The 26,487-nt window shown below is 34.2% G+C and overlaps 1 protein-coding gene across 1 annotated transcript; it reads left to right on the top strand.

The window, feature by feature from the left end:
- Positions 1-218: 218 nt before the first annotated feature.
- Positions 219-25,986, top strand: TIGAR (TP53 induced glycolysis regulatory phosphatase). The gene is made up of 6 exons (XM_003771303.4): positions 219-470; positions 11,482-11,519; positions 13,089-13,210; positions 13,954-14,031; positions 17,545-17,655; positions 23,124-25,986. Exons 1-6 carry the CDS (start codon positions 439-441, stop codon positions 23,556-23,558), a joined length of 816 nt encoding a protein of 271 aa, XP_003771351.1. The 5' UTR covers positions 219-438; the 3' UTR covers positions 23,559-25,986.
- Positions 25,987-26,487: the final 501 nt, after the last annotated feature.

The raw sequence follows: 26,487 nt of genomic DNA, 5'->3' as shown, positions 1-26,487 counted from the left end.
GGTGGAGGGGGCGGAAAGCAAAAAACAGAAACTGAACTAAAATTACAAGTCAATCTGGGCAATGCTGGCTGCTGGAACCAAGCCTGGAGAGGCGGAGCAGCAAGCTGCACCAACAGCCGCCGCCCAGCCGAGAGTGCGGGGAGAAAACTCAGCAACTCTTGCTCCTCCACCCCTCCCCAGGCCAGCCCCTCCATGATGTCACTCGCCTTCCTCGCCTTCTATTGTATAGATCCATGAGGGCGTCCCTCTCCGCCACCAGTAGGAACGGAGCCGGCCGGCCGACCCGCGGCTCTAAGTCTGCGCAGGCGGAAGTCTTCGGGCGTCTGCAGTACCGACTGAGCAGGGCTGGCGGCCATAGGGTCTTCGGAGCCGATTGCAGGCTGCTCTTGGGCATCTCCCGAGACCCCCACCTCTCCTCGCCTCGACGCCGGGCAGGGAATGGCTCGTTTCGCATTAACCGTTGTCCGACAGTAAGTAAGCACGTGGGAAACGACGCCCACCCCTCTGTTGTTGGGGTGCGGGTAGAGGGCGCAACCCTTCTCCCTTAAAAGCCCCTTCCCCGAAAGGCGCTCCCTGCTCTTTGGGGGAGAGGAGAAGGAAAAGAAGCAGCAGCGTCCTAAAGCCCCGACCCAGGGATGCTCCCGGGGAGCAGGGACTGTTTCTTAATTTTTTTGTTCTCTCTTCCCTCCCCCCCAGCATCGTTCTTGGTACACAGTAGGCACTTAATGTCCGATCCCCACCAGGGATTTAAGAACACGCCTGAGCCAAACTCATAAATTACAGTTGAGGAAACAGACCTTGAGAAATGATACTTGTCCAAGGTCACATGTCAAGTGTGATTTGATATTTGAACCCAAGTCATCTTGACTTTGTACTAGTGCTCTGTATATCACGCTGCCTCGTTTCACATCTTGGAGGCGAAGAGGGATCCCCTGGTGGGCTGCGTTTTTGGAGCTGGGAGGGACTAGAGATGTGCGCGAATTTTGCTTTTTGTTTGTTTGTTTTTAAGTAGCAACTTGTAATAGTTTAATGTGAATAATTCTGTTGACACGACTACATTAAAGTTAGATTGTTTATAAATATACAATTGCTTACATGTTAACAAATTATAATTGTTATTGTTTGTTTATAATTGGTATTGTTTATAAACAGTTGTTTCATGTAACTATGCCAATATCATTGAAATTATACTTTGTAGCCGTGTATATTTGATTTATTTATGGACCTTTTTCTGAAGACTTAACCAGGCTGCTAGAATTGTCAATGAGGCAACAAGAAAGGTTAAGCAAGCACCCTTGTTGGGGTATAGCTCCATTTTATAGAGAAGGAAGCTGATGTCCAGAGCAGAGAAATGTCTTGCTCTTAGTCCTATGGGTATTCAGAATTACAAACAAAAATCTTACTGTAAACAGATCCGTGTAGGATCTGACTTCCTCATCTCCATTACCAAGAGATCTCAGAGGTATGCTGCAGCATCTTGAGAATCTCGCATGAAAATAACCTCTGTTCATCTGTTCTAAACTGGCCCTGAATAGGGATTTTCATTAACTTAAACTGGTCTACCACCCTCTCTTGTTCATAGACCTTCATTTGTGTTGAAAAAGCACTGGATTTTGAGTTAGAGGAGGTAGATTCAAATTTGGCCTTTGCTGCTTTATGTTGGTCAGATAACTTGCACTCTTAGGTCTTTCTTTCCTCATTTGTAACATGAGTGGATTGGACTAGGTGATTTCTTATCTTAGTGGATTGAATTTAGGTGATTTCAAGTCTAATTGAGCCTGCTCTGGAGGTAGTAACTTTTCCTTTAGGGTAGGAGGTCCAGTCCCTAGGCCTGTCCAGATGTGAAATTAGACCCAATAATTAGACTAGTCATGTAAGGCAGAGAATGCATTTTTTCTGCTAATTATTTTCCCCTTGCTTACTTCGAAATCTGTTTTTCTCCCTTGGGAATTATGCTGGAACTAGGATCAGGAGAATGTAATTTAAATCGGATCTAATTCCATCCCACTAATTACCTTTGTGACCTTGTTTGGGCCCTTGATTTTTCCACCTCAGGTTAAAATAAGGGAATTGGACTGGAAAATCTTTGAGATCACTTTCCAGTTCTAATATACTGTGAATCTAATGAGATTATGTAAAATGGAATTTGCCATCCAAAGGAGAGTAAAGGATTTTTGAAAGTCTGCATTTGAACTCGAGTCTTTTGACATCATACATAACATGCAGCTTCTCGGTGTCATTGAGTATTCAGTCTTAAGGAACATCAAACATCATCAGGGCCTGTGGCCCTGGCAGACAAGTCACTATCCTCTGGAAGCTTTTCCCAATGCTCTCAATTGCTAGTGCACTTAATCTCAAATTGCAGTGTATTTAAATATTTTACATTTACTTCTACATATTTATTCTGTATATGCTTTTTGTGTCCTTATCGTCTTCTCTTGTTACCAGGACAGATTGTTGCTTTCATTGTATTTGCCTATTTATGTTGTATTTAGCTTGTTTGCCCATACTTGTTCACTCTTTTTCATCCCTGTTAAGAGGGCTCCTTCAGGGCAAGAATTGTTTTGCATTATGTTAAATGTTTGTTGACCGACTTTGTATCCCTACTGCTTGCACAGTCCCTGGCACAAAGTTGGAGCATAATAAATATTTGTTGAGTGATTGATGAACTTGTTTAAGCATTAGTTTCTGTTATGAGCAGTTTCTATTAATAGAACTTTACTTTACTGATTGAGGGAGCTGATTTGGAAGTTGATAAAAATATTTGCTGGAGTTCACAACAGCTGGCAGAATCAGAAATAGAACCCAGTTCTCCAGTATCCTTTCTTGATGTTTTTCTTGATTCATAAATCATTGAGCAAGTAATTTCTGAAGGACAGACCTGAACAACAGTAGAAAACTAAACTGCATACAATTGGCTGTTCTGACCATGAATTTGAGTATGTAAAAAAACATAAAAGCCAACAGAATGTGCAAGGTGATCGTGATTTGGATTCCAAAATTAGCCAGCTTACCTATGTAAGAACAGTATCTAGCATAGGGTAAGCATTTAAGTGCTGTTGGATGAATATTAATTTTCTTATTTACTATTGGGCTAAGCATAATTAATAAATAGTGTTAGGTTTCATGACCATGTTAGGTTTCATTGGGTTATTAAGTAGCTCTGAATTTGATTATCCACTTCTATAATTTAAAATTCTAGTAGAAATAGGCTACTAATCTATACATAAGGATCCTTTCGAGCTTCATATTTTTTAAGTGTAATGTTATTTATATTTTATTGCATTTTAAATCTGAGTCAAACCTCACTGGGGAATATTACATGTAGCATGTAGCTTGTATATTTGACACTTCTGGTTTAGACTAACTTGCTTAAATGAGAAACAGGGCTAAAGATCAGACTTTGATCAGTAATTATGTCTTATTTCTCAGATGGGGAGACTCATAGATATTTTTTGGATATACTTCTAACTCTTCTCCATTTTGTAAAATACTATTAAAATTTTAAAAAAATTTAAATTCCATTATTTTATTTTTCCAGATACACATGCAAAGTTTTTAACATTCACTTTTGTAAAATGTCATGTTCCAAATATTTCTCCCTCTACTCCATTCTGCCCTTGTCCCACCATAGCAAGCAATCTGATATAGCTTAATATGTGCAATTTTTCTAAACATTTCCTTATCATGCCTGCCCCCTCTCCCCCAAAAAATCAGATCAAAAGGAAAAAACCCACACAACCAAAAAAAAGGTAAAAAACTATGCTTTGGTTCACATTTCAGTCTCCATACTTTTCTCTCTGGAGAGACTTCCTCCCAATTCTGTTATGGCTTTGAATCACAGTATTGCTGAGAAGAGCCAAGTTTATTACAGTTGATTGTCACATAATCTTGTTGCAGTGTTGCACTCAGCATCAGTTCATGCAAATCTTTCCAGATTTTTAAAAAATCTGCCTGCTCATCATTTCTTATAGAAAAATATTTCATTATTCATATACCAAAACTTATTCAGCCATTCCTCAACTGATGGGCATCCACTCAATTTCCACTTCCTTACCATTACAAAAAGGTCTGCTACATTTTTGCACATGTAGGTCTTTTATATAGACCCAGTAGTGAGACTGCTGGATTAGAGTGGTATGCACAGTTTTGTTGCCCTTTGGGCATAATTCATTGCTTTCCAGAATGGTTGGATCATTTCACCATACCTGCTACATTTTTGCATGTGTGGGACCTTTTCCCATTTTTATGATCTCTTTGGAGTATAGACACTGAATTCATCTTTTGGAAGCTAAGTATAAGTTACTATCACTATTAACATTACATTTAAATATACATATATATATATGAACCATCCTTCTAGCCTAGACTTCTTTGTGTATTATCCATTGCATTAGCTATCTCTTCTAAATTTTGTGTTGTCAATGAATTTGGCTAGCACACCTTTCATTTGATTGAGTGATAAAACAAAAATGTTAAATAGAACAGAATTGGGCACAGATGCCTTTTTGTTACCTTCTTTCAGGGTTGATAAGAAACCATTATTTACTTTGGATCTAACCTTTTACCCATTTCTGAATGTGCCAGTCATTAATGTAGTGGCTTCCTATGGTATCACAAAATAGTTTCCAAAAATCCAGCATACTTTGTAAAGCTGATATTTCAAGTTTTGCACAAATGAAAGGATTTTTCCTGGTCCTGACAGGTTATGAATATTGCAGTTCATCTACGATTTTTATGGATGTTCCAACTTTTAGTTTTTCAAAAATTAAATACTGCTAAATGTTACAAATTCATTTTAAGATGGAAAATGTAAAGACAAAAGTGTTGTTGTAGGATTTTTTGGAAGAAACTCATCATTTTGTTATATAAGTATTCCTATGAGTTTTGAGAAACTGGAAACTACCTCAATCAATGAAAAGCTGTTGGTGTTGTATAATTTAAAGTCTTATAATTTAAAGAGTGACCTGGAGCACTGAAAGGATGTGTCACATGACCAGTGCCTAAGACTGGCTGGACTTGAATGAATTCTCTTTAAAAATTAAAATTCTGTTTAAAATTCTCTTCAAAGAACTTTGGTTTATTTAGGTTATAACTAGCTATAATTATGAGTTTTTATAAATTGTTAGGGATAAATCTGAGAATGAAAAAATTCTAGACCTCAAAAAAAGTGATTTAGTTTTAAAGTGCAATGGAGAATAAGCCTGCAAAAATGAGTGTAGTCTATTTGTAGAACCTATAAATGACTGGTCATGAGACTCTTGGCATAAACATTTGTATTCTGGCAGAGCCTTGGAATTTGGAAATGGATCATACTGCAGAATGTGAAATTGAATGTTACCATGAACTCTCATAGACTGCCTGCAAGTGTCTTTACTGTCATTGTCACAAAAGTAGTTTTAACAAATAAAGTGGTTTGTGCCCTTAATTGTGTATGTGTGCACACACGCACACATACATATATGAATGTGCATGTTTGTGTGTATATGTGTAAGTGCACATAAAATTTTTTACTTTCTTTAATATTCTTTAGCAAATTTAATTTCCTTTTTTACTCATCACTTAAGGTTTGTATTTATGATTAAGTTTATAATAAAACATTTTATTTGAAAATAATTTAAGGCTTTGGATTAATAGTGAAATTACCTTTATCTTCTGTCTTCATTTCCCAAAGTAAACTAAACTATTGCTCTAGAAATTCAAAGAATACCTGTCCAGTAACTATAAAATTAAACATTAAAAGTTGTTGAGAAAGTGTTCTTTTTCTTTGCTAATATTTGTAAAGTACTTTGAAAGCAAAAAGTTGAAGCTAAAGTTAAGGACTATCATTAATAATTAGCTAATGGTTGTAGTTTTCACTTTTCAAAATACTTTGCAGAACAATTTTAGTATTTCATTTTTCTGTTTCTTCTCACTTGGATATCCTTTCAGTACCTTAAATTCAGCATATCTAAAACTGACCTCATCTCAGCCTGTTTCTCTTCAGTGTTCTACAAATCCTTCTAGTTGCAAGATGGGAAAACTTCAACTTTTCTTCATTCAAGACAATCTTCCATCTCCATGTAAGGTTCATAACAACAGGGTCTGTTTGGTTTTTCTGTTCTTGGTGTCCAGCACAGTGTTTTGCTAGGACATTTTAATTTAATTTTTTGCTCAGACCTGTGATGTGTATGTAGAGTCAGGATATAAATCTGGGTATTTCTGGCCATTTATAGCATTTTAGCATCCTGCCTGTTCACCCTGAAGTATATATTTAATGTTTGTTGAACTGAATTCAAGTAGTTGCAAAGTTTAATTCTAACTTCAGTCTCTTGTATCCACACTTTTCTCTCCACTTGAGATTACTAGCACCCTTGTTCTGGCCTTCGTTGCCTTTTACTTGGCCAATTATATTATCCTACTAATTGTTTCCCTGTTTCTATCCTTATTCACCTGTAATTTATCCTTAATAAAATGCCATACAGATTCATTCATTCCTTTGCTTAAAAGCTTTCATTGTTTCTAGGTCAGGCCCTCCATAATCTGTCTGTACAGTTAACTTTCTGGCTTTAATTAGTATTTCTTCCCTTGACTTAATTCTGTATCCTGCATCAATTTGGACTGCTACTCTTGACTAGCCATCTCCCAACTTTATTCAGGCAGGGAAGTCTTACCTTCCTTATCTTTTTCTCTTGTAGCATCTTTAATTTTCTAGTTTCTGCTCAAATGCTGCATTCTCTCCTTCCTGCTGAAAGTGTTTCCCTCTTTCTTTCTGGATCTTGTGTATGGGTGTGTGTGTGTCTGTATGTGTGTGTCTTGTGTCTGTGTCTGTTTCTTCCTATCCTAATCCCTTCAAGAGTGGGGACTGTGCTATTTTTATTTGTAGCACTTAGCATAATACCTTGCACATAGATTTTTGTGCAAATGTCATAAAAATATGTTTAACAATAAATTGCCTGGGAAAGGGATAAAACCAACTGGTTTCCCTACTCAGTTTTCACTGACACTTATTTCTATTTAACATTTTTTTTATTAAAGCTTTTTATTTTCAAAACACATGGAAAATTTTCAACTTTCACCTTTGCAAAACCTTGTGTTCCAAAATTTTTCCCCCTCTTCCATCTATAACACTGTTATTTTTTGTTAAATCCTGTGATTAAGTCCAATGTTCTCTACAATTCTTCAGTTTGTCATCTCTAAAGATATGGGGTCTCTTTTTTAGATTGATTTCCAATTAAATTTTAAGTCTTTGGCATTTCAGGCATGCTGGGGAGCTGAATGATAGATAATATAGCAGAGTCAAATAAGTAATTTTGCTACTGACTCTTTAAAACTACATTGCCATGGCTTTTACATCTTTATCTTTATTCTCTGCCATTGTTGTCAGAGCATTCCTAGACTCAGATTTATTTTCCTGCTAGACCGCTAAAGTTGAAGGAGATGCTAACGTACAAGACTATTGACAAAAATCTCTGAAGAAAATCTTAGGGACAGGATGGAGAGCTATTAATATAATGTGTTTGCAAATAGTTGAATAATAGGTAATTAATGAATTAATGTCATCTTGGAGGGAGGTCTCCCTTTAATACTATCCATTCGGTATTTCCGAATAATAAATTATTTAGTGAAACTTTGATTCCCTTTTTCCATTTGACCAAATCTGCATTTTAGTTAATTTCTTATTTCATGCTAAATAAATAAATAAAAAATAATTTTTTTTTTTTTTGTCATTTAATGTTTGTCCTTTGTTTTCTTTTTCTTTTTCTTTTTCTTTTTATTGACAGAACCCATGCCAGGGTAATTTTTCACATTATCCCTTGCACTCACTTCTGTTCCGATTTTTCCCCTCCCTCCCTCCACCCCCTCCCCCAGATGGCAAGCAGTCCTATACATGTTAAATAGGTTACAGTAGATCTTGGATACAATATATGTGTGCAGAACCGAACAGTTCTTTTGTTGCTCTTTTTGTTGGGGAGAATTGGATTTAGAAGGTATAAATAACCCTGGAAGAACAAAAATGCAAGCAGTTTACATTCATTTCCTAGTGTTCTTTCTTTGGGTGTAGCTACTTCTGTCCATCCTTGATCAATTGAAACTGAGCTAGATCTTCTCTTTGTCGAAGAAAGAAGAAATACACTTCCATCAGAATACATCCTCATACAGTATCATTGTTGAGGTATATAATCTCCTGGTTCTGCTCATTTCACTCAGCTCAGTCTCACCAATCCTCTCTGTATTCATCTTGCTGGTCATTTCTTTTTTTTTTTTTTTTTTTAAATTTAATAGCCTTTTATTTACAGGATATATACATGGGTAACTTTACAGCATTAACAATTGCCAAACCTCTTGTTCCAATTTTTCACCTCTTACCCCCCCCCCCAACCCCTCCCCTAGATGGCAGGATGACCAGTACATATTAAATATATTAAAATATAACTTTTGCTGGTCATTTCTTACAGAACAATAATATTCCATAACATTCATATAACACAATTTACTCTACCATTCTCCAATTGATGGGCATCCATTTATTTTCCAGCTTCTAGCCACTACAAACAGGGGTATCACAAACATTTTGGCACATACAGGTCCCTTTCCCTTCTTTAGTGTCTCTGGTATATCTGGTATATATGTCTCTGGGTATAAGCCCAGTAGAAACACTGCTGGATCAAAGGATATGCACAGTTTGATAACTTTTTGAACATAGTTCCAAATTGCTCTCCAGAATGGCTGGATGTGTTTAGAATTCCACCAACAATGTATCAGTGTCCCTGTTTTCCCATATCCCCTCCAACATTCCGTGCTATCTTTCCCTGTCATTCTAGCCAATCTGACAGGTGTGTAGTGGTATCTCAGAGTTGTCTTAATTTGCATTTCTTTCATATGAGTGGTAATAGTTTCAATTTCATCATCTGAAAACTGTCTGTTCATATCCTTTGACCATTTATCAATTGGAGAATGGCTTGATTTCTTATAAAAGAGTCAATTCTCTATGTATTTTGGAAAGGAGTCCTTTATCAGAACCTTTGAATGTTTTCCCAGTTTATTGTTTCCCTTCTAATCTTGCCTGCATTAGTTTTATTTGTACAAAAACTTTTCAATTTGATATAATCAAAATTTTCTATTTTGTATTATTCTATTTTGTAGTTCAATAGTGATCTCTAGTTCTTCCACAGGTCTGAGAGGTAAACTATCCTATGCTCTTCCAATTTATTTATAATCTCATTCTTTATGCCTAGATCATGAACCCATTTTGACCTTATCTTGGTGTACGGGGTTAAGTGTGGGTCACTATTCAGTATTTGTATCAATTAAGGCATTTGCCCTATTTAACAGATTTATGGGCTTAAAAGATGAAAGAACAATATGAGGCTATATGGTGGTGGATGGAATATTGGATTTGAAGTGAAGACCAGGGTGCCTCTTACACTTTGCGTGAGCCTCAGTTTTCTCATCTTTGGATACCAGTAGATGAAACCTCACAGGGTGATTTTTTTTTTTTGAGGATCAAACAATATAAACATTATAAAGTACTTTGCAAACCTTAAAACTAAAGCTAACTCTTATCTTCCCATCTGGTCCACAAGGCTCTCAGAGACTACATTAATCGATAGTATGAGGTCCAGCATGAGGGTACAGCTCCCTTCCTTGTAGTCTACATCTGCTCTTGTTAAACATTTGGAGTAGTGTATGCATACTTTGTATGTAGTGCAAGGCCATTGACAAACTGGAAGATAGTCCAGAGTGAGAGTATTGAAGGAATTCAGAATCATTTAAAAATTTACTTTGATGAATGAAGGTGGACGGGGAGGAGGGGTGGAAAGGTAGAAGAACTCTTGTAATATTTGAAGGGCTAATTATATATACCACTACTAGATCTGTATTCCAAAGAGATCACCAAAAAAGGGGAAAACACCTACTTGTGAAAAAATACCTGCTTTGTGGTATAGAAGAATTGGAAATTTGAGGAATGGCTGAATATCATTTGGAGAAAGTTGTGATATGTGGATGTAATGCCATAAGAAAAGGTAGATTTCAGAAAAACTTGGAAAGACTTGCATGCACTGATGTTGAGCCAGAGCCAACAGAGAGTGTGAGCAGAGCCAGGAGAACATTGTATACAGCAATAACATTGATCAACCATGACCAACAACATAATCAACTATGAATAACTTAGCTATTCTTAGCAATACAATTCAAGAGCATTTTTCAAGCATTTCAAGAGTTGTGATAGAAGATGCTTTCTTTGCACATCCAGAGAAAGAACTGATGGTATCTGAATAGATTTAAACAAATTTTCACTATCTTTTTTTGGACTTTTCCCCTCTGTTTCCATATGTTCTTTCACAATAAGCCTGATTTTACACGTTTGCACATATATAACCTACTAACTAGTTGCCTTTTTCTTCCCAAAGTTTTAAGTTAGGTCCTTCTGCTCAAGAATTTGAGAGTATAGAATTCAGAGCAGTAGATATAACTTTCAGAGAAGATTATTTCAACTTAAAGGGAGGTAATACTTCCTAGCAGAGTTACCACAACGTGGGATGGCTTACTACCTATGAGGTAGTGAGGTTTTTCTCTAGAAGCTAGATGACCATTTGCCCTTCAACATGTTTCCAATAAGTGGTCTGAGAAATACATACTTTTACAATGTTGAAGTGGTGTGATTCCAGGAATAGGGTTTGGAATTAAAACATTGGGAACTATGAGTAATTCACATAACCTCTCTTTGCTGTAGTTTGTATAGTTCTTATACTGTCAACTTTGATTTATTTTTGTGAGAAAAGTGCTTTGTAAACTGGAATTTATGAGTTAATAATAGTATTAATAATAATAACAAATTGTCTTTCAAATAAAGTGGATACTTAAAGTAGTTTAGTGTCAGTTAAAGTTAGTATAAATCGTAGGATCAGAGATTTAGAACTGCAACAAATTGCAGAGGTCTTTCTTCTGGGCCAAAGCTTCTTAAACTATGGGTTGTGATCCCATATGGGTTGCATAACTAAATATAGGAATAGTGAAATGTTTTGACAGCAGTCTTTGATGAATGGTGAAATTATGTGTGTATATCAAAGAATTGTTTTGAGATAAGTTTATTATTTATTAGTAAATGTTTGGTTTGTATGCCTGTCTTATATACCTATATAACTGGGATCATATAAAAAATTCTCTGAAAAGAGGTTGTGATTGAAAAATTTAAAAAACCCTGTTGTAAGTTCATTTTATGGATGAAGAAACTGAGGTTTCTTCAAAACCAGAGAGGTTGTATGGCTCGTCAAGGTAAAGTGGGAGAACTGAGATTTAAAGGTTCTTCAACAATCCAGTCTTTTTCCTAAATTATACTGCTTCCATTAAAGAAATTTCAAGTATTTGTATTTTTGTGGTTTATGTTGTGTACCTTCATTACCTTCACTGTACATTGTACAAGTTTTTGTTACTTGTCTTTTTTTTCTTTGTCTCAAAAGCATGATATGATAATCAGTCTATTTCTCTCTATTTCAGTGGAGAAACAAGATATAACAGAGAGAAAATTCTTCAAGGTTGGTCTAATACTACTGCAAATACATGTTTTGAAAATTTTTTTCAATGTTAATATGATCTAGCATTTAAAAAGTATTCGAATGAGTGAAGTATGATCAGAGTAACTGATTTGATTAATTTTAGTAGTGAACCAAGTGCAAAGAACACTTTTCCAAAGTAATTCCTCCTGAGTGACTTCAAAGGAACAAAATCAACTGAGTTTGTTTTAAAAATAAACTGACTAATTTAAAAATGATTTGGTTTAATAAATGTCACTGCCTAGTGATGATACTATTTCCTTCTAAGGTTCCTTTTAATTTAGTTCTAAGTTCAATAGCAAAGAGAAGGACTAAATTGAAGTCTCCTGTTTCTCCACATGATTCTGTTCTGAACAGACTCTTCTGATTAGTCCTCTTATCTTACAATTAGATCTTTTGAGTTTAAGCTCCCAGATACCTGACTAAACACACTAATTTTGTACCTTGGTTCTGAAAATATTTAGCTTCATTTTGTGATAAAGACAGCTCATTCCTGGGGGTTACAGATGAATAATTCTCATTCCTGATGTATTCAAATTTATGTTCCTGGAACAAATCTGATTTTTCATTCTGTGATCCTCTTGTCCCACTTCCTCAATCCTAAAATTTAAAGTTTTCTTTTTTGGTTTTTCTGTCTTTAAGACCCTTTTGTTAAAATTTTTTTTGCTATTATTTACCCCCTGAAACTAAAGCAAAACAGATAGTTATTTGCTATGCATGAAAATCATAAAGTAAGCTATGGGGAGGGCTTGTAATAAAGTGAAAGGTTTCATTCATTTAGAATGCTGTGGAGGGAGTAGGAAAAAAATCTTTAATCTTTAGAGGCCACTGATTTCCCATAAGTTTAGTAATTTTGCCTTGGGCCACTAAATTTGTTTAACTCTTAGCTAATTGCATCAAAGGAAATATTACAAGATAATTTTAAACAGATTTCATTTAACTTGGGGATGGTTCACTGTTTCGTGTACTTATAGTAAGTTTCCTAGCTTCCCCCCACTCTCCACTCCCCACTTACTTATAGTAAGTTTCCTAGCTTCCCCCCACTCTCCCACCTCTGTCATTGTCCCATTTGGCACATAATAGCTTAATAAATGTTTATTGAAAGAATGAGTTTCCTAAATTGGGGATGGATGACTATTCCATTTAAAGTACATGAATAAAATTCATTTAGATGATTTTTGATTGGATAGAAGACACGCCCAAGGAAAGAATAAAAATGGATAAGATAGGTTTCTTGTTCTCACAGATCTTAAATTGTTTACTTGAATGAACATGTGTTCATTCAAACTAAAGAGGATGTTAGAATAAAGAGGATGTTGGAATGAGCAAAATGATGCAAAAGGCTAATAAGACCAAAGGTGGTTGAGTGTTCTTCACTAAGGCACTAACCTATGTAAAATGTACTTTTGGGATACAATTGATTTGAATGATTGATTCCTTATGGTTTCTCTCTGCTGAATTTTATGGAAGACGTACTTAACTCAATTGTCTTATTAAAAAAATGTAGACAATGAAATCTGATACTGAGTTTTCTTTTTTTCTTTTCTTTAGGTCAAGGTGTAGATGAACCTCTTTCAGAAACTGGTTTTAGACAAGCATCTGCTGCTGGTGAATTTCTTAAGAATGTGAAGTTTACTCATGTTTTCTCTAGTGATCTCACGCGTACAAAACAGGTGAATACTTATTTGGGATTAATCCTTAGTATCTTTTTTATAATCAAGTGCCATAAGATTTTAAAAAGCTGCGCACAACTATAAAATCAGATCTTAAGTGTATTTTGGTAGTAAGGACTAGGAAATAAATAAGGTATTCATACGAGAAAGATTTCAGTAAAAGTTTTTTTTTTTATTAAGTAAAAAAAATTAATTTATTAAGTAAAAAAAAAAAAACTTTTACTGAAATCTTTCTCTACCTGTTAATTATTATAGAAAAAAATATACAAGTAAATATATATCATGAATTTACAAACTGACCTGAAAGCAGTTCTAGTCCACTGCCTGTTATACTTAATTTTATTTTAAGTAATGGCTTTTTATCATCAAAATATATGCAAAGATAATTTTCAACATTCATCCTTGCAAAACTTCCAATTTTTCTCCCTCCCTTCCCCTTACCTCCTTACAGCAGGTAGCCCCATGGACCATATAAAAATAGGACACAGTCAAATTTGGCCCCTAGGCCACAATTTGCTGTTAGTTGATTAGTCATCTTGGATACCTGTCATATTTTGACCTGTAGGTGAAATGCCAATCTATTTATTTAATATAACTTATATTCATAGCTAGTTTTTTATTTATTTATATATTTTATTTATTCATACATAATGATATTATTCATTAATTCATAATTATTCATACATAAATATATTGATATTTACAATTTTGGAAAAGAGAACTAATTCACTTTATATTTTCAGACCACTGCTATGATTTTGGAGAAAAGTAAATTTTGTAAAGAAGCAACAGTAATATATGATAGAAGACTTCGTGAAAGGGTAAGTGTTAAGGATTCTTGCTGGGATATTGGAACAGATAATCAAGATAATCAAGAAGTTACTTTATTTATAAAAAATAATATCAATTTATAATAGATGACATGGTGTTTTTTTGATGAAGTGATACTTGTAAAAACTTTGGAATAATGTATTTTTCACATAGATTTTCAATTTTATGCATCCTTATCTAAATATGTTAATTGTCAAACTGTTTACTCCGTTTACTTCTGTTCTATGTCAATGATTTTCAACTTTTTCAAGTATAAATAACCCATTTTTAAAAGTTGGCTATTTTTTTTTAAGCCTGGCATAATTTTTTAAAGAGATTTTCCTTTATCAAACTATAGCCATGTGGTATATCTTATTCAGTATTTTGCAACTCTAGTCCCTCATCTCCCTACTGAAAGTTGATGATTCATATGGTTTTTAGACCAAGAATGAAAGCCATATTTTAATGTAAAAAAATACAGGAAGCCTCACAGGATAATAATAATTGAGAAGACATTGTGGTGAATTTGAAAGAACAATGATTGGATTTAGAGTCAAGACCCAGATTTGGATCCTAGCTCCGCTACTTCTTTATAGGTGAAAAGAGAATATTGAACTACATAACTTCTTGGGTCCCCATCATCACTCAGTAGATTTTGCATTTTATTGCAATTTTACAATATTGCAAATCACTTTACAAAATCTGCAATGACACAATTGCTGTGACTATAACACTTCTAAATATTTTGTATTTTACTAATGACAAGATTATCTACATTTGTTTGAAAAATAGTACATTTGAAATGCAGGCATAGTGGATAGAAAGTTAACCCTGGAATGGAGAAAACCTAAGTTCAAATTCTGTTTCTGACCTATACTGACTTTGTGATATGGAGCAAATCACTTAACCTTCCAGTGCGAATGATTAACCCTCAATGGGGTTAGGATTGATAGATTTTTAAATTTTTAGACTCAGAAGAACTTCAGACCTTAAATCTCTTCACTTGGGTAAGTTAATTGATATCCAGGTTACCTCTGCCCTCGAGGCAGAGTGTGTGGACCCTGGAAGAAAAGAGATGAAAGGGCAAGAGAAAGGGACTCAGAAGAAATGGAGGCAAGACAAAACCATCTGATCAAGCCTCATTTTAATGGGTGTAATAGTACAGAAATATATAGCAGTAGGAAAGGGGGCAGGTTTGTGCAAACACAGTACAGGGTGGGGGTCCTAGACAAAGGGTTGGTTTCCCGCCCAAGGACTAGGTGCTCAGGGGTCTCTGGCCATAGGAAGCTCCATGATGTGATTAGGGGATGCCTAGATATCTGCCTATTCAAGGTTAGGGCGGTGCTTGGTCATGTAGGATGTGATTAGGAGATTGCTCCATGATGTGATTAGGAGATTCCTATTCAAGGTTCAGGCAGTCTTTTGGATGTGGCCTAACATGGCCTCAGATTAGTGCCTGCTCCCCACAGGTGACCTTTCTAAAATCATACAGCTAGCAATACATTAGAATCTCAGTCCACTGCTCCCTAGACAAAGAAACTTAAATATTACTATTTAATAAATAGTGCAAGTTGCCTTAGCCAAAAAAAAAAGGTAAACTATTTTAAAATTTGAAATTTTATTATATTTGTATGTGGAATCTCTACATATAAACAAATGTACACACATGTGTAGGGGTGTGTATATATATATATATATATATATATGCACTTATATATATGTGTATAAACAGACACACAGTATGAGGCACCTTAGAAAAGTCACTTAGTTTGCCTCAGTTTCCTCATGTATAAAATTGAGATAATAGCACCTACCTTACAGTATTGTTATAAAGAAGTAAGATAATAGTTGTAAAGTGTAAGCCCTAAGTGTTAATTACGATGATGTCCCTTAAGTCTTATTCATGTGTGTGTGTATAACATAAAATTCATGTTTTCTGTATATGAATAAAATTTAGTTTTTAGAGAATTAGTGATGGAAATGATATCTTTTTGCCTTTCCATTTCAGAATGGGGGCATAGCATAGTGCAGAAGGGAAATGGACTTTTTTAAGTATATTTTCTCATTTCTAATGCAAATGAGTGCTAGTGGGGAAGTTAAATAAAGAGCAGCTCATTTTGTATTTTTGGTAGCAAGTAAAATACTTTACCCCATTGGATTTTTCTGGATTTCATGTTAGAATCAATGCTTATTGGACTAATGGTTTCATTAATATTGGGACCTCTGAGTCCCAATTCTGTGAGTGCAGATCAGAATTGCCTAGAACAGAGAAATGAAGTATGATTTCCCAGGATTAAATGGCCAGTATGTGTCAGCAGCAGGACTTGATTGAATTCAACCAGGATTTTTTAGTTTCTCATTCAGTTTTCTATCATTATTCCATGCTGCTTCTATAGTGAGATCTAATCTTAGATGATAAATGTTTTGCAATTCAGGTTCAGAAATAAAAGTAATTATACTGAAATGGAATATTTTTTATCTATTAAATATGCAGAAGATTTTAAAGAAATTCAGTAACTTATTAAGAAGCAACTAGCATAGAATGGGAAACTTTATTTTGTATTTTGTTGTCTTAATCAATTTACTAGGTATTAAACATCAAGGTGCTATGTATTTCTCTCAATATGTGAACTCCCTCTGAACTCCTTAAGCTTGCCAGCTGTAAGCTCCCCTCCTCAGGAATTTCCAGACACAATTCTAATCCTGTTCTAATCTGTTAGAAACTACTAGCATGTAAATTGTAAGCATCCTGTTACTCTTTCCAAAATTGCCAGTCATGGGATTTTGCAGAGAATTTCTATCTACCTGGCGACAAACTAATGTAACTTGTAGTTAGTGATCTTAGCATAGAAGTGAGATGAGCTTCTGGTGTGCCAGATTGTTGTCCTTGACCATTTTAGGCTCCTTTTTATGATTTTAAAAGAGCTGCCTTCATTCTCGGGTGCATTCTTGGCTGTTAAGGAGCCTTGAAACCCATTTATTGGCTGTTGCCAGCTTTGCTAATAAATTGATTATGTTTGGAGCTTTATGTGTGTTTCTTCATCAGATTTTTATCATAACACCAGTATGGTCTTTTTATTCATTTTCATTTGCTCCATATAGTTACCTGAGAACATATGGGTGGGTAACATAATCTAGTCACTTCTACACCTGCATATTAGGTATATAGAATCATGCCTCTTAAGCAACTTAATGAACCTCTTAAACATGGATGAGTAGTATAGAGAAACATCAGAGATGTGAGGGAGTAAACTTGTATCTTGCAAACTTATTTTATTTTTTAAATTTTCTTTGTTTCTTCTTTATTAAACCTTTATTTTCAAAACAAACAAAATTCACCCTTGCAAAACCTTGTGTTCCACATTTTTTTTCCTCCCTCTCTTCCTTCTACCTCCTCCCCTCGATGGTAAGTAATCCAGTATATCTAACTTTATTTTATTTGGGCTATATATTTTGTACTAAAAGTGGGCATTGTCATAATGAAAATACCTTAAATTACTTATTTACCTGTTGTCCTATTGCAGAAGTATGGCATCGCAGAAGGTAAACCTCTATGTGAATTAAAGGCATTGGCCAAAGCAGCTGGGGAACAATGCCCAAATTTTACACCTCCTGAAGGAGAAACATTAGATCAGGTATGCTACATTTATTGGAGTTGATGTTTACACAGAATGATTAAAATTGTTCTCGGTTAACAACGGGCTAATTAAATTAAATTTAAATTTAAATTTAAAAATTTAAAATTTAAAAAAGAGCTTATTTTTGTCCCTTCCTCACTCCCAGGTTCAGTAGGGTTTGATGAATGGATATGGGCAAGCCGAGTATAAAATTGCTTCCTAATAGATGAATTGGTGAAAATCTTATGATCATCTTAGTATTTGCATACAGAAATGAGCCTAATTCTGCCCTTTTAAGTTTGTTACTGATTTTTTTTGTACTCTATGTGAAAATACTTTTAGTCCATCTAGAAATTGTAATAAATAACCATTTCTCTAGTTTAAAAATCTTCTTCTTAGAAAGACGGATTATATAAAGAACAAATGAACAAATGTATTAGGAATGGCAAACTGAGTACCTCTTCCCTTGTTTAAAATACTGCTTTCCTGAAATGGTGTGATGACCCGTCTGAGGACATTCTCCTTTTTCTTCCATCCTCCATAGACTATTAATAACAAGGCGCAGGTCCCTTGGATTATACAAGAAGAGTATTTAAGAAATTCAGTTATGACTTTTTTGGCAGTGTTAACTCCCAACTGTGGTTTAATATATTATGAGCTATCCCTTCTTCAAAATATTTATGAAGTTATTTGTAGTCATGGAGTAGAGAGGAAAATGCCCAAGTGTTGGGAGAGCTATGATTGGCCATTTTTCTTTTTAAAAATAATACCATTAAGTGAAAAACAAATTGTTTCTGGCATACTTGTGGCTAAAATGTAGGACACAGTCTTAGTAATTTTTTTTCCTATTTAGCATGATTTTTATTAAAAAAAAAAAGTATTGTGGGATGCTGAGGAATGGGCATTATTTAATATTTCCATTTATAAGTCAATATGTTAGTCAAATGAATTTTTCCAACTATTTATTCAACTGTGAATTTACATTATCTTTTGGAATTTACTTCAGTTTTGAGAGAATAATATTAATGTTTAATATAATCATGCAATCATTTTATGTATTCAGTGGATGCAAGAATACTGCTCCATTTGGAGCAGGTAGGTAACAGTGGATAGAGCTCCAGCTCTGGGCTTAGGAGTTCAAATCTTCAGACACTTAACACTAGCTGTGTGACCCTGGGCAAATCTTTTAATCCTGATAATCTTACCCCCCACCCCTATCCCTCCAGTTCTATTTGATTATTTGAAGCATTATATAACTATATATTCCCTGTTTTTTTCTATCTTTTTAAAGTATTTAAAACAAATACAAATAAGAAAATGGCAGAATAGAAAAAGATGACAGAAAAAGAAAAAATTGTCATGTGGCCAACAATATCAATAAAAATATTTGTTTCAAGAAAGCATGTATTGTAATAAAATGCATTGTATTCATAACTAGCCATCTTTTCTTTGCTTCCTTGAAAAAAGATTTTCTTTTGTTCTCTGCTGGATACTTTTTTACTTTATTCTTTCCCTTTTCCTCCCCTACTTCTCCCAAGTAGGCTATAGTTCAGCTTGGATATAGTTATATATACATGTACATACATATCTGCACCCCCATGTATATACATGAATGTATATATACCGGCACACATGTGCATACACACATATTTTAGTTTATATTTTTGTAACCATATATACATGCAATACAAAATTTTAAACTATTCTTTTTCCTTTTCCTCTAATCATCTTGAGAAACAGACCTAGAAGTGATTATCTGGATCAAAGAGTATGAACAGTTTAATAACAGTTTAATAACTCTTTGGACGTAATTCCAGCCTGCTCTTCAAAATGGTTAATTAGTTCACAGTTCCACAGTGCACTGGTATAATTTTCCCACATCCACTCCAATATTTGTTGCTTTCCACTTTACCCAATGTAACGAATGCATATGATATCTCAAGGTAGTTTTTCTTATTTTTCTAATCAGTAATTTAGAGCATTTTTATGACTAATTGCTTTGATTTCTTCATCAGAAAATTGCTTTTCCATATCCTTTGATCACTTATCTTTTGGGTAATAATTCATATTCTAAGAGATTTGACTATTTCTTTATATATTAAGTTCTTTATTTAAGATATGAGACTTTCTCTGAGAAACGGTCTATAAATTCCGTTTCCAATTCTGTTTTTTGTCTGATCTTTGCTACATTGATTTTATTTTTGCAAAACTTTTTAATATAATTAAATTTGTTCATTTTATACTTCACTATTTTCTTTTATCTATTCCATGATCTTCATGGAATTTGTTCCATTTTCTTAATATCTTCTTTTATACCTAGCTCATTAACTCTTTACACTTTTTCTTCGCAAATGATGTGAGATATTGGTCTGTCTAATTTCTGTCGAACTGTTTTCCCAATTTCTCAAAAGTTTTTAATAAATAACGAATTCTTACTTACTCTACTCTTTCCCAATGATCTACCTTTCTATTTCCTAGCCAGTACCATATAGTTTCATAAGTTTTTGGAGGTGATTTTTTTTTTGTTGTTGTTTCAACCTAACTTTCTGAGATTTTTCTCAACCATGCATTCTTCTGTTGCACTGTAATAAGTACACGGCAGTGTACTTATTAAAGTACAGTAGCAATTCTTTTGGGGTTTTTTCCTTTGTCTGATCAAGATATAAAATGTTCAGATTTACCATATTTGGTTTAATGGTTGATCAATTCATACTTGAATTTCTAGTAAAATTAAAGAATTATTGTGAAAGAAAGCAGCAGGATATGGAAATTCTGATTGGAAGACAGTAATAAATAAAGCTATGGTGTATCAAATTTTCTGGTTTTAATTATATCCATCTTTGTGAATTTTTCTCATTCTTAAGGCAACTGCTTACCTTGTCTGATGTTGGCTCTGCTGGTAATGTGCCAAAGGAATAAGTCTAGATAGTAGAGGGAAAAAAATTTAGTTCTGTACTCTGTTTTGAGTACAAGTTTGCTAGAAGCTCCCTAATTTAACATAAATATAATGTCCAAGCTATTTTTAGCTTTGAGATGTCCAAATTTTTCCTATGCCCTCTATTATAATTCTATGAGAATTTGAGGTCACATGGGCAGCTAGGCGGCCCAGTGGATAGAGCACCAGTCCCGAAGTCGGGAGAACCTGAGTTCAAATCTGGGCTCAGACACTTAATACTTCCTAGCTGTATGACCCTGGGCAAGTCATTTGAACTCGATTGCCTCAGCAAAAAAAAATTTAAAGAATTTGAGGTGACATGCACAGAGGTCTTGAACAAGTAAAAAGATGGTAACATACTAAAATACATATTGGGATTAATATCCTAGAACTATAGTTATTTATCATTTCCTTAATTTTAAATAGTATTTATTTTTCCATAGATTTCAATATTCATCTTTTCAAAACCTTGTGTTTTTCTCTTTCTTCCTGTCCCCATCTCCAAGACAAGATATAGGTTAAACAATTTCTTTACTAGAGAAAACAAAGTGACTGCCTCTATTCGATCAACTTCCATGAGAAGGATGGGTTATCATAGAGACACAAAACAATGAAACAGTTGTTTTCTTCTAGGAGCTTAAAGAAAACATAGAAATTAGGAAGTACTTAATTATTGGTGATGAAGAATGTGGAGAAGATAAGCAAAATGTCTGTAGCAGTCCTTTTTATAGTGGCAAGGAAGTGGGGATTGAGTAGATGCCCCTAGTTGGAGGATGACTAAGTAAGTTGTGGTATATGAATATTACAGAATATTGTTATTCCATAAGAAAAAATGAGCAGGCTCATTTCAGAAAGACCTGGAAAGATCATGAAGTGATATTGAGTGAAGTGAGCACAACTAAAAACATTATATACAATAAGATTATGTGATGATCAACACTGACAGACTTGACTCTTTTGATTCAAGGCATTGATTGTGTCATCTCCATCCAGAGAGAGAACTATGAAGACTGAATGTCGATCAGAGCATATCTTTTTCACCTTTTTTGTTTGCTTATTTTCCCTTTCTTGTGTTTTTGTTTTTGCTTTTTTTCCCTCAACATGATAAATATGGAAATATGTTTACAAGAATTGCACATGTTTAACCTATATCAGATTGCTTGTTGTCTTGGGAAGGGGAGACATAAAGAGAAATTTGGAATACAAGGTTTTTTGAAGATAAATGTTGAAGATATTTTGCATGTATTTGGAAAGATAAAATACCATTAAAAATAAATTTAAAAAAAAAAAGGAGGGGAGGTCAGAAACCAAGTAAGACAGGAATAATCCTGAAGACCTTCAAAATTGTGCTGCACACAGAAATCTTATTAAAAGGTAAAGTAGGGACAAATAAAAAGGGGTACAGAAAGGTGACCAATTAAAAAAAATCCCAAGTAGGTTTATTTGAAAGGTGTAGATAATGTGTAGTCACAGATATCAGGAGACATTGACAAATGCTTTGACTATATTTAACTTGGATTTTTAAGCAGATGAGATTAGTCTTAGTTTTGTCCCCACTGCTGAGCGGCAGAGTCTAACACATTGCTGCTCAATAAATTATTAAATATTTGTTGAATTGATAAAATTTATCATATATCACTTATCTGATACATACTGGAGCTTCTGTAACATAAGTGCTTAATAAATGTTTGTGGGTTGATTAATTGCCCATTATGTGTGCAGCTTGAAAGGCTGACATAAAACCTTTATTTCAATGTGGGTCTGCCATTGACGCTGCATTCTCTCCAGACACTTAGGACAATTGCTATGAAAAAAAAATGTTACTTAAATTCATTGAGCAAGCCTATGATTGTCATTGCCAGACTTTTATTCAGAACTTGGTAATGCCCCAGTACTGAGCATTGAGCTATTAAATGATTTGACTAGAGCCCTCCCCTTTCCCATCTTCATTATGTAGCAGAAGGCTTGAATCCAGGCTTTCCTGACTTTGTAACTTAATTCTCTATCCACTTCTGTGCAACCTCTCTGGAAGGAATAAAAGTAGAAGTAATATAAAAGACAAATTGCATAGATGTTTTAAACAAATGAACAAATTAGGGAAATGGTTGTACTCCTGTACTCTTTAAGTACCATGTGTAGCTTAGGGGGATGCAATTTAGATAGTTATAAACTGAAGTTTCTCTAGAAAAGATACCACCCTCTTTAAATGTCTTAACGAGATCCTCTTGGGAAAGCAGAATTAGACATAAATTCCTGGTCTCCAGAGGAGTCCAGGAGGGTAGAAGTTAGAGAAAAGATAAATCTTGCTTCAACATAAGGAAGAACTAAGAATTACATTTTGTAACCTAAAACCTAATGGATTCCCTTGTTAGTTAATAGATTTCTTGTTTTTGAGCTGGGTTAAGAAGCATGAAAAAAAGTTATGTTGCAGGCTTTATGGGATTGAAATGACCTCTGAGGTCACTTTTAATTGTTTTATTTTTTTGAAATGTTAAAATGGAGTTAAATTACTTATTGGAAATTCCTAATTTTTTGTTTTCTTTTGTTTTAGGTGAAATTACGAGCAAAGGACTTTTTTGAATTTCTTTGTCAACTAGTACTGGATGAAGTGGGTCAGAAAGAAAAGCCCTCATCAGGAATAATGGACAGTGGCCGGGAGGCCTTTCTAACAGGAATATTTTCATTAGGAAGCAATTGTGGATCTGATCTTAATTCAGAGAGTGTTTCCCAAGTATTAGATGCTAATATATTGGTGGTGAGTCATGGGGCTTACATGAGAAACATGTTTACTTATTTTGTAGTTGATCTAGACTGTAACTTACCATCAAATCTAACCAAATCGGACCTCAGTTCAGTCAGCCCCAATACAGGGATAAGTCACTTTATAATAAATGTAGAACAAAGTGCTACAGGAATTAAAAAAACCATAAAGTGCATTTGTATTAATCTACATGATCACCTAGCCAGAATAACAGAAAGTGCCTAGCCCCAAATAAATCATTAGGATCTTAATATTTTTGTGTCATTGAGGGAGCACCTTGCTTCCAATAGTTGTGATTCCAAATACTTAAAAATTTCAAAAATAGATAACAAAATGAACATGGAAAGCTAAAACATGTTCTCAAAGAGAACCCAGGGGATGAGTTTTTAAGTATGTTTTGAAAAAGATCCACTACTGGCATTTTGTAAAAGAAATGTCACTTGAGTGACATGTTGCTTTGACATGTTAAATGTCATTTGAGTAGAAATGGCCATCTCCTTGTTGATAAAATCCAGTGTTGTCAAATGAAAGTATTATAACTTTGTTATAATTTTGAAATATAATTTATTATCATTGTATTTAATGTATTGCTTTATTTTGCTAAATGTTAGCACTGAGGATGGTTATTTTTAATAACACTACCATGATTTATAAAAGAATTGCTTGTGTCTGAGAATTTTTTTTCCTTTTTAACTAATTTTGGCTAGATTTTGCAGCTATCAGATCATGTTTTTTGTTTTGTTCTACTTTGTTTCTTATATTTTTCATAGCCCAAAATAATTATAGGCTATATGATTGACTTTTAGTGGGTAACATACATTATATTTCTTGCCCTTTTGTGTTTGGAAAAAGCAACTATTTATTATGAAATATTGTCTCCTATTATATAGAGTGCTTCTAAGCTGAAGAAATCTACTTTCTGAATAAAACATTTATCAACATGAAGATTATAAAAATAAAGCAACATTAATATTTTTTATGGAGAAAATAATTCTTAGAGCCTTTTAGAAGTAAGATTACTTACTTCTAAAGAATAAGACCTAGATTCTAAGAATAAACCTAGATTATTAGAACAAAATAAGTTGCTAAATCACAGAACTTTGGATTCAAAGCGAAAGGATAAGGAGAGGATTTTTTAAGTCGTCCCACAAGAGGGAAAGAACACTATCCTGGGAATTTAAGAAACCTTGTCCAGATCCTAGCTTTGCTCCTAGTAGTCACATGCTCTTTGATAGGACACTCCTTTCTGACTCTTCTGAGCTTCAATTTCCTTATCTATAAAGTATGGGGGTTGGACTAGAGCATATCTGGTGTCCCCTCCATTCCTAATATGCTGGAATTCTAAATTGGAGAGAATACAATTTAACTTGGTTACTAAATGGCTCCAGTAAACCAGTGAAGGGAAGGATGAACCAGTGGAATCAGCTTTGGAAAAGTAAGTGGAGCTGCTGTAAGGAGGAAAGATGAGGGAAGGACCCTGAATTAGGCTCAAGATGGAGCATTGAATCCAACCTTCTCTTGTTAATATCTATGTGATTGGTTGTTTTCATCTCTAAAATGTGGTGATTGGACTAGGTAATCAGGGAATCGGCTGGGTTTCAGAAAAAGCCCAAGACCTCACATTGTAAGTTCTTGATGCCTTTTCTGTTTCTGTTCAGACGCTCTAGTCCCTTCTTTGTCCATTTCAAGTAAGAGTAAGGCTGATCTGATATTCATTTTTCTTAAACTCCCTCCATAATGGTACTGACTTCAGTTTGCTTTCCTATTTGCACTTGTTCTCCTATTCCTTTTATTTTTCCTTTCCCCTCTTAAAACCTTAAAAACAGAATCAATCTACCTCCTGGAACCTCTCCTTTGCTTATTTAACTCTCAGTACCCTTTGAAGATGTTAAAATTCTGAGGGACAATGGTTTCTTTTCCTTCTATCAGAATGTCACATCTTATAGCTCCTTTTGCTTTGTCGAGTAAATTTGTATCATTCTTTTGGAATCATGGATGATCAAGTTTGTCAAATTTTTGTAATGTTGCGCAGTTGTTCTTCTAGCTGTTCACTCTACATTGGTTAATTCAACTTCCCAGGTTTCCCTAAAATTATTCCCTTAATTTTTTTTAGCAAAATAGTATTTATTACATTTGTATGCTATAATATATATTCAACCTTTTCCTAATTAATGGGTACCTCTTTAGTTTCTAATTTTTTACCACTATAAAAGAAGTTGATATAGATATTTGTATATAGGGACCTTTTCTCTTTGATCTCTTTAAGGATGGTTTAAGCACAGTTCCTGTATTGCTGGATGTAAAGGATTTTCATAATTTACTGACTTTTGGCAATAGTTCCAAATTGCTTTGCACAGCTTCATTTGTTTTCCTGAAGTCCCTTCTACCATTTATCATTTTTATTTATCAGTATTGACAAATTGGGTGAGAGGTTGAACTTCAGTTACTTTAATGATCATCTCTAATGTTTAGTAATTTGGAATCTTTTTTTAATATAGATATACTGGATTTCTTTGAGAACTGTTTGTTCATATTCTTTAACTGTCAATTGTAGGGAACAACTTTTACTTTTGTATATATTTGAATTGGTTCCATATATGTCTTAAGTGAAACTTTTATTAGAAAAACTTTTTTTCTCCAGTTATAATCATACTTGTGTTGAATTTGGATTTTTTTGCAAAGCCTTTTTAATTTTAATTTTATATATTCAAGATTGTCCATTTTATCTTTTGTGATCCTTTCTAGTCCTTTGGTCATGCATTCTTTCCTAATCCAGTTTCATGTTGTTTTGATGATTTTTGTAATATGGTTGAAGATCTTTACTACTCGACCTTTCTTCCTACTTTTTATTTTCCTTGATTTCCTTCAAATATAAAAAAAGTTTTTAATGTAAATTTTTTAGCCATTTTTTCCTTCCTCTCCCTGACTCTTCCCCTCTTCCCCCATCCCCATTGGCTTTGGGTTTTTGGCAGACCTTTCTATTAAATTCTGGCATGGAAGAAGTCACTTAGAGTAGTTTTTCAATGTATTTCTTGATCATTATTTAGTCTGGTTTGAACCTCAAGGTTTTGGCATAGAACTGTGGGACCCTTCATATCTTTTAGATTGGCTAAGATAATAGGAAAAAATGATAAATGTTGGTAGGTATATGGGA

The sequence above is a fragment of the Sarcophilus harrisii genome, chromosome 5 (genome assembly GCF_902635505.1).
Source record: "Sarcophilus harrisii chromosome 5, mSarHar1.11, whole genome shotgun sequence".
Classification (NCBI taxonomy): Eukaryota; Metazoa; Chordata; class Mammalia; order Dasyuromorphia; family Dasyuridae; genus Sarcophilus; species Sarcophilus harrisii.
This window is presented reverse-complemented; position numbering and strand designations above follow the sequence as displayed.

Coding starts and splice junctions, on each gene's coding strand:
- TIGAR (XM_003771303.4), top strand. CDS start 439: ATGGCTCGTTTCGCATTAACCGTTGTCCGACA. Junction 471..11,481: donor GCATTAACCGTTGTCCGACA/GTAAGTAAGCAC, acceptor TCTCTATTTCAG/TGGAGAAACAAGATATAACA. Junction 17,656..23,123: donor AAGGAGAAACATTAGATCAG/GTATGCTACATT, acceptor CTTTTGTTTTAG/GTGAAATTACGAGCAAAGGA.